The sequence below is a fragment of the Oenanthe melanoleuca genome, chromosome 3 (genome assembly GCF_029582105.1).
Source record: "Oenanthe melanoleuca isolate GR-GAL-2019-014 chromosome 3, OMel1.0, whole genome shotgun sequence".
In the NCBI taxonomy this organism is placed as follows: domain Eukaryota; kingdom Metazoa; phylum Chordata; class Aves; order Passeriformes; family Muscicapidae; genus Oenanthe; species Oenanthe melanoleuca.
Window position 1 is genome coordinate 64,411,819 of NC_079336.1, and position 9,312 is coordinate 64,421,130.

The following is a 9,312-nucleotide window of genomic DNA, read 5'->3' on the forward strand; positions in this document are numbered from 1 at the left end:
ACATCTTTCAAGAAAATACTCTCACATAACATTACTCCTTTCACTTCACAGCTCCCTCCTTTCCATATACACAATTATTAGCTATCATACATCCATGTTTTTCAAGCCATATTAAAAGACTGTCATCAGTCAGCTCACACTTGGTAAAATTTGAGAAATGCTCATAGAAAGGATTCTGGGGAATTTTATCCCAAGGAAATCATGCACAGATTTTAAAAGGAAAGTAAACGGGCTTCACCTCTTTTACTACACCCCATACTGTGCTTGCTTGTGTAATTATGTCTCCAAATTATTTATGGAATTATGTAATTTGGTTACTAGTCTGAATGCATTAGAAACTCAATAGGGTTTTGGAGTAAATGATCCACACCCCAACAAACATACAGAGCTTCCCTTACTTCTCTCATAAACCAATGAGCCTGAACATAATTTGCCACTGTTCTGCTACCCTAAGCAAAGGACAATCAGTCCTTCAGACTGTCAGCTGTTTTCCAGATTTGCCCCAAGCCCTCCTTGAAGGAAATTTTTAATGGCTGACATGAGGAAAATCTGTGAATAATGTGGCACTGTAAGTAAAAACAATGGTTAAGAAAGGTAGTGATCAGAAATGTTCTCATACAGAACCTTATTAAATAGAAATGGCTGAACACACTCTTTTCAGGATGATATTAGGAAATTACTTGATAGCAATTGTTGATAACATATAAGGAACATGTGCTGGGTATCTTCAATGTTCCAGTATTAGCATGATGCTCCAGAGTAATATAAAATGTAAATATGCTGACAAATTTATAGTTCATGTGAGTTGCTAATATTCTGCCATAAAACTTTAAGTCCAGCAAGGACTTGCCATGAATACAATGTCTCCTATGCTATTGTAGAAAAGTCGCTGTGTGCTGGGAATTATGTCCCTTCTCACAATCCTGTCTTTGGGTAAAAAACAAACAAAAAAGTCTAGTAGTAATAAATGATGATGTGTGCTCTTGATAAGGATTGGCCCTAACAATCTAAGAATCAGTAATTTTTACAGAACAGTTGCCTGAAACACTACCCATGGGAAATACCTTAATAAAAGACACCTTTCTAGAGCAAGTGCTCATTTCTCATAACATGTGCAAATAAAAAAGAGCACCATATTTAAAAAAACCCGATATAGGACTTTCTCACAAAATATGAAAAACTAGGTGCTATGGAGATAATCTTCTTAGGTGGATTCAGAAATAACTTACAAATGGTTAGATTAAAAATCCAGGAAAGGATATTAAACACAGAGTGCATTTGCAACTCTGGCAGAGGAAATCCTTCAGATATGTGCAGACAGATGCAAAGAGAGTAAATCGGATCTACTGTTTCACGGTTACCTCATTCTTACATGCTTTTTACAAAGATTTGCTATTTACCACCATTAGAGACTGAAAATTTTATTACAGATATCTCATTCATCTACAGGACTAAATAATTCATGCAGAATTCTCTGGTTAAGAAACTGTACTAAAATGCTGCCCTACCTTTAACGTTCCATATTCAAAATAAGGGCTAGATTTATGCTGTGAACGGAGGAAGAGAAAGGCAAGGAAGCAGAGGTAAGAGAAAAGAGAGGAAAGGAGAAAAAGAGGAAGCATTTCTGAAGGTTTAGCTAAAGATAGACTTATCCTCAGAGCACAAATGTACTGTAGTCATAGGAGATTTTGCATTTTGTCAAGAAGCCTGAGGACAATGCACATCATTGAAGTAGTTCAATTGAAGTAGTTCTTTGAAGACCTGAAGACACCCAGACTTCAGGCAGCTAGGATAAATAATAATAAGAGAGTGCCTCATTATGCCATAGAGCTAATGAGCAACACACAATCAACAGATAAATACTGTCACCATTTAAAATTCTGATTAGTTTTTCACATTCAAGAAAACTTTAAAAATCCTTACCTCAGGCCACTCTGGCCTTTCCTCAGGGTTGCTCATAACCTTGCTGAAAAAGGTCTGAACATTCTGATCCTTGACTGCTGGACCAAAAAGTGTTCGTGTTGTTCTATAGAACTTCACATAGTCTATCTCATCTGTATGGGAGGAACAATGTCCACACAGTTGAAAACTGGCAAGCTACAGATTCCTTTCGTATCCACCCTACCTATGGTTTTATTTCTCCTTCAATACCAATAGCATGCAAGTTACAGCTTCTCACACTGTATTTACTATAGCATTTGAAAAGAAAAAAAAAACTCAGTCCTAATATTTGCTCTTTTCAAAACCACCTAATTTGCAATGCATGATGCGAAACAGATAAAAGAACAGATAAAAATTCCTTACTTTTTTTTTCCCTTACTAAATGTAATTTTGTTTTTTCGAACCTGAATGGTGTGTCAGATAAAACTTATCCTTTCAAGCAGCAAAGGCCACTTGCACTGAGAAAAAGCAAAATTTTATCCCATTTTTTACAATTAGCAACTGTATTTACATAATTCATCAAGTTTGTGCTTTTACAGAAGCCATTTAGCATCATGCTAACTTCTATATGTGGCAACTCCACCAATTATATTTTCTGAGTGATCACATGGCCTTATAATTTGGTCAGAAATCCTAACAGGAGGAGAAAAGAACTTTCACAGTGCAATCTCTCCATTTCCTGCAAAAATCAAATAGTTACAGTTAGAACATTAATTTGAAGGAAATTATCATCTCGCTATGATATCTTCTCTCCATCTGAAAATTACACTTTTCCATTCAAATTAATATCTCTCACCATCATCTTTAGTACACAAGCCTGAACGCTCCTTGGTCTTCTGGATGATCATTTTTTCAACTAGATCATGGAACTGCTCCAAAGCATTCTTGAAATCAATCAATTCAAGAGCAGGGCTCTTATCACGATCCTTCTTTCTAGACATCCTTAATTAAAGGAAGACAAAAGGAAGAGCTCTTCTTACAGCCATGTCCAAGCCTTGCTTTGTTTCTTTAACTCCCACATGAGTTCATGTGAGATGCAGCTGAATGACAGGTACACCAAACATTAAATAATAAAAAGGAGGAGACCCTGGTTTAGCATCTTGAGCTGGCAAACAGTGTAGTAGTGAACTGTGGATATCACAACTCCCCATCACATCACAGAATCCTACTCACTGAGTGCCCCCAGGTCACAAACCAGGATCACTAAGTAACATGGCATGTGAGATTATTTCATTTTATCTCATGTAATTGGCGACAGAAAGACTTAATGCATTTTTTCAAGAAATAGTTAGGGTTGGAAGGGACCTCTGGAGATCATACAGTCCAAGCTCACTGCTAAGGCAGGGTACTTAGGGCAGGTGACACAGGAACACATCCATGTAGTTTTTGAGTGTCTGCAGAGAGGTATTTTCCCCCCAGCCTTTCAGTAACACTTTTCCAAATGCTTCTTTGGGGAGAGAGCTGAGGGGTGGAGAGCATTTAGCACGCATTAATTGCACGGATTAATCTGACCTTTAGCTCTACTTTCACCTTTATATTACAGATCAGTAAATATCAGCCATTTATCACTAAAATGAGTCCAAAACTTTGTTCCAAAGTACAACTTGTGGTAAGGTGTCAAGTGTTGATCTTCAGACACAAAAAGATGGAAAATCCAACATGCTTGTTTCAAAGGGTAATTGCACAAACTGTTAAAATTTCAGTCTCTTTGTGTTGCTTAGGCTTCCTTTCAGCAGTGGTTGTAATATCTTCACTAATTTAGTTAGTAGATTCTCATACTAGGGGCCTTTGTACCGGGACTACTGCTTCTTTCCTTTAGGTTTCAACATAATTGTGATTCTTATCCACATTATTTATCTTTTAATATCTTTAAAGGATATTGATGCCATGTAACTGAGATATACCATAGTAGGCAAATGATAAATTTCAGACTATTTGTTAAACTTACTTCTCTGTAGACCGCACTGATCAATTTCTTTGTATTGTTCTTTTGCTGTGGATCTCCAGATCCACTTTGCTATTACTTCACCCAAGGCTGATGCCAGGTTTACTGGATAAGGCCTTCTTGAATTCCTGAGTGTGGAGACTTAGCTCTGTGGAGATTCTGGAATGGAAAAGGAGAAATTATATTTGATATTTACTCATGGCAATCTAGAGGACTGATATCAAACAGGCATGTTTCAAGAATATTCCAGTCAGTTCTTCAAAGAAAAGTCATACAGGCAATAGCCTTCACACACACTCAGCATATCAGCTAAATGATATTTTTGAAACATATAGGGAAAGCAACTAATTGGTATTAAACAGTTACTAAAAAATAATGCATGGAAATACCTCTGCATGAAATAGCTAGTTCTTCAGGGAAAGTGATGTCTCATGATATGCTACCTAACACAAGCAGCTTGGAATGATATCATTTCAGGGGCAAGAACCCAACAGTTTCTGGGTACTTCTGCTCTACTGCAATGAACATTTCTTTTGATTAGAATAAGGAAAAGTGCTTGGCAGAGAACAGCAGCAGTGATGCCTGGAAAAAGGAGGGATACATTTTTGCTGTTTCCAACAGTAATTCTCCAGGAAAATTTCCTTTCTGCGTCAAGGTACTCAGTGGCTGGTCAGATACTGTATCTTGGTCAGTTGTGGTGCATTTGACATACTGGGTCCAGCTGAATTCTTGTTATTCTTGCTGTACTTCCTGTTAATAAACTTTTCCAGTCTCTCTCATCTAAGCTTGTATGACACCAGGTTGTATTCTCATTTCCCATTTAATATCAGTGATTTAAAGTTCATAAATGGTATTAGCATCCATCATCAGAATAAAAAGGTTAAAAACAGAAAGCTATGTTTTGTTCTCTTGCAAAAACCCATGCGGAAACTTCATGTTACATAACATAATGAAAACACAAAGAAACCCCAAATAAGGAATCATTGCCTTCAGTACCAGCTGATTCTGTTGTCTTCAAAGTTTAAAATAAAAAAAAAAAGGTGCAATTTAAAAAAAAAGATGTGATGACTGAGTTGACTGAAAAAAAAATATAGAGAAGATAGGAATTGCATTAGAAGATAAGTGAAGTCTAAAAGGCAAATTCAGTATTTAATTGATGAGTCAGGAAGTCCTTGCCTTAGTAGCCCTACAGTAGCATTAACTGAATGAAAAGCATTTCCTTCACTGTCTCTCTTACTGATAGTGTGGAAAGCACTGGATATGGAATATAATTGATGTTTATTCAGAAGTTGAGTCTCTCAACACTTCTTACTACATAATCTTATTAGTCTCAATTATTGGAAATTCTCAGATACAAAGATAATGATATGTTTGTACTGGTGCAGAGAACAGCTGCAGCAAGTTCATTGTAGGACTGGCACCTCATTTGAAAAATCAGTAATTTTCAATCTTTATCTCAATAACTACCATATGTCTATGAAATGCACTGCAAGTTTTAAAATTCTGACCATGTAATTTAACAGCTCATAACAAATAACCCAAACCTACAGAAAACAAACAACAAAGGTGATAGATCTTTCCTAGCTGTACCAGGCTGCCAGTTGCTCTCCCTGGCGGCCTCATGCAAAAGCAAATTCTTCCCAAGTAAAATGATGGTTGAGAACAGCCCAAAGTGGATCACACAGCGGATCTAAACTGGCCTTAGTTGTCCCTAAAGAGGCTCTGGGACATAAAAGACTTTGTTTCTGACTCTGATTTTGGTTCAGTTAAAGTCCAGCCATTTAAAAAGGAAAAAAAAAAATTAATCCCTGAAGATGCTTTCTTTTGTTAAGCTTATCCATCCTTTGTTATTTTCTCCTTATAAACATCCCATTAAATATGGCTGTGCTTAAGTTGAATCAGGATAGAGCTGCTTGAGTTCAGACTGACTGAACTCTCTGACCAGTATGGGGCTGGGGAAGTAATAAATTTTAACTAAATTTCTTCTATGAAACAGTGTTTAAGGGAAGCTATCATGTTGACACTTATATTAGCTTGCTCTTTTTTTCTACTGGCACAATTTTGCACTTTTCTTTTGATATTAAGACCCCACTAGCCGTATTGCACTCCTTGCTATAAACTGCATCTCATCCTCTCTGTCACTAACAGCAGCTGAAATGACCAAGTCATAGTTGTAAAAACTGTATTTCCTATGAACTGTATATTGATTTGTATGTTGGGTTCTGGAAAATGACAACAAGGCAGTGATTTTGTAAACATTTTCACTTTATGTTTGTTGCACTAACAAGAAGCTGCAACATAAGTACAAACTACTTTTAAAGAAACCAGTTTATATCACAAACAAATTTAATAGCATTATTACTGCAAAAACTGGTGTTGCTGTCTTATAATGGTTATACAATGCTAGTGTTTAGAGTTCAGGCTGCCCTACGAGCTGTGTCTGTACAACCAAGATGTATGATGTCAGCAGGGACAAGCATATATCACCACTTCTTTTAATCTACTCTGCAAGAAATAAGTGCCACAGAGGCATCAATATGCATCTGCTGCCTGAGCACATAGCACAGCCCCACACAGGTTTCTCTAACCAAGATGAAGTTCATCTCATCTAACTTAGGCATCTAAAAGTTAATTATTCAAGTCATCTTATGTGCCAGTCAATAAACACTTCCAGAGGGTGATTCATCTTACTGGTTTTAGGTGCTTAACTTTCAAATGCATCATTTAGGTGAGATGAATCACACCTGCAGCTAGAACAGCTCTTTGTACACATGTCAGGTATACCAGAGCTCGCACATCATGGAACAGGCTGCAGCAGCTTCCAACTGCAGCAGAGATGCTCTGACCGCCTGCCATCACCTCCCAGGACTGCCTGCTTGGGTCCACCTCCCCTGCTGAACACACCTCTGCTTGCTTCAGTGAACCGTGTCTGAGCCAAGCACTTCTCTCAGTCCAGAATATTCTCACATGCTTGCAACATTTGCACTTTACCTGCTTTATGATTTAAAGTTCACATCCCAATATGGACTAGATCATACACGTAGGATTACAAGCTCTGCAAGACGCAGGCCTAGCTTTAAACCTTTGCCATTAGGGTTGTGCGTGTTGGTGTTTTTTATTACTTAAAAACTGCATTATCAACAAGTGTAGATCTATATTAAAAGCCTTGTTTTAATGCCAATAGGTTGGAAACAGATGAAAGGTATTTCTTCTGTCCACAAACTCACACTTGCTCTGTAGATATACCCTGCAGCTATATATAGACACAGTAAATAATCACTCAACTTTCATCTGCCTGTAAGGCTAAAGAATAGCAATATGTAAGAAAAAATATGCCAGAAGAACACTGGAAAAAAAAAAAATAAAGCTGAAGCTAGGTAGCCAGAGTTTTTGGGAAGTTTTAGTTTTGACCAGCGCGTATTCTCCCTCTATACCACGCCCTTTGAAATAAGTAAGCTTACAAAGTTCAAAATAGGCATCAAAACCCCAGCATTATCTGACTCCCAGAATAAATGTATTTGATATAGACAAAAGCTTGACTTTCTTGTTCACTTTACTTGTCAGGAAAGATGATATAGAGCCTCTGACTTCAAAGGCAACCTAGCAGAAGACAGAGAACAGAGAAAATGAGTGAAAGCAACACATAAGTCAGTGAACATAAAATGAAAGAGATCTCTTGAATGTCTTGAAACACTTTTTTCCCACCCCACAATGTTCTCTCTGCAAAAGCCCAGACATTTTTAATAGTGCAGTTACAACTGGGAGTCATATTTGTGATGTGTACTTCTGCCCAAGCTCAGACAATAACAGTGACTTTGAAAGTTTATTCACTCTGCTTCAGATTCTTCAGCTCTAACTCGATGCTCTGGTGCACTGAAGCATTCCAAATTACTAAATACTATAAACTTCTGAAGACAGTCCCAGGTAACTGAAAAGTTCCTACTTGTGCATTATTAGTTCCAAGGATGGGTTTTGAAGTTTGTCTTGTGCATATGTACGCATACGTTGGCCACCTGAAAATTTACAGCCAATGCATTCTTCCACCCCATGTGAATTGTGAATAAAAGATAACATGTTAAAAGGACCCTTGCAGAAGAGATCTAGGAAGTCCTTGGGAGTTTCAGATAGGACTGGGGACCTTCTATTCCTGCTTCTTGTTGTACATTTTTAATCCCATGAGCTCAGCTACACACGTTTAGCATTTGACATACTTCCAGTAAGCCACACACATACACTTTCAGAAATGGGTTCTGGTCTATCCTTTTATGCAATGGTAAAAGTAAAGGTAAAACCCTTTTTGCAGCAGAACAGGATTGACTAAAGAATTAGTTGGATTATTAAAACCATAGCTGCATTGGTTCTAGAGGGGGTTAGGTAAAACAGAATCTGGACTAGAACAGGGGTCAGGGCTGTTTTCAGCTTTGCCTTTGACCCGATGATACAATAAAACAGCATTTCTTTTTGTTGTGCCTCATGTGAGAAGGGATGCTGCATGGAAAACAAATGGAACTCTGCTCATGAAGTATCCAAGATCACCTGAATAACATTAGCAATTTGACAGTACTAACAATGTGACTTTTAAAAATAAAGTATTGGAGACATTGCACATCTATAGATCTATTTAGTTTTGCTACTAAAGCCCAAACCAGGAATTCTGAGATATGATCTTTATAAAATGGAAGTTATGGGTTTTCTTACCTTCTATAAATTCAAAGATATCTAGATGGAGTATTTCTCACAGGTGCTGTAGTGAAAAACCTCTTAGAAAACCTAAGTATATAATGGAATCTGCAAATGGACACTGTGTTGTCTGGCATGTACTACTCGCTACATTGTATTTTTCCCATTCCTCTTACCACCTTTTCTCTCCTTTCATTCTGCAGGGATAAAAAGATACACAGTTTAAGATTTTCCTTTACAGGCAGAAAATAGAGATGTCTTGTTCTCAATGAGGTGCACTATTAATTTGGTACAATTATGTCATTTTTAGACTTCTAGAATGCAGTGACTCTCCTAAACAAACCCATAACTGTGCACTGACATAATATTTTTTGTACATGGTCTGTCATGTACAGGTAAATTTCTTTTGTGGATGAGGAAAGACAAAATTATGTCTTCCCTAAAACTGATGTTTCATGAGTGATCTATTACCAGAAATTTTGGAAGGTCATGTGTTCTGTAAATACAGCTTTCATGGTAAAAAACATATGGCAAAAATTGATTTTAGAAAGGAAGCTGCTCCTTCTTTTACAATGAGAAAAGCCCTGTCGACCAGTGATGAAAAAACAGAGTGAACTAACTTTTTGAAGTAAGTTTAAATTACTGATTGCATTATAAATGAGGGATTTAACAAAATGGATCATAAATAGTTAACATCAATAATAGGTACTTTAATTAGTGTTTAATTTTTCTGACCTATGACTGTA

General features: G+C 37.1%; 1 protein-coding gene across 5 annotated transcripts in view; it reads right to left on the reverse strand.

Annotated features, from left to right (window-relative positions):
- WDR64 (WD repeat domain 64) overlaps window positions 1-9,312 on the reverse strand; it is a 66,858-nt gene that overhangs the window by 55,922 nt on the left and 1,624 nt on the right. For all 5 annotated transcript variants that reach the window (XM_056488589.1, XM_056488588.1, XM_056488592.1 and 2 more), the window contains exons 2-4: window positions 3,890-4,045; window positions 2,738-2,883; window positions 1,924-2,054 (exon numbers count right to left, since the gene is read on the reverse strand). In XM_056488589.1, coding sequence (XP_056344564.1) covers window positions 1,924-2,054; window positions 2,738-2,882 — 276 coding nt within the window. In that variant the 5' untranslated portion in view covers window position 2,883; window positions 3,890-4,045. The remainder of the gene's footprint in view (window positions 1-1,923; window positions 2,055-2,737; window positions 2,884-3,889; window positions 4,046-9,312) is intronic.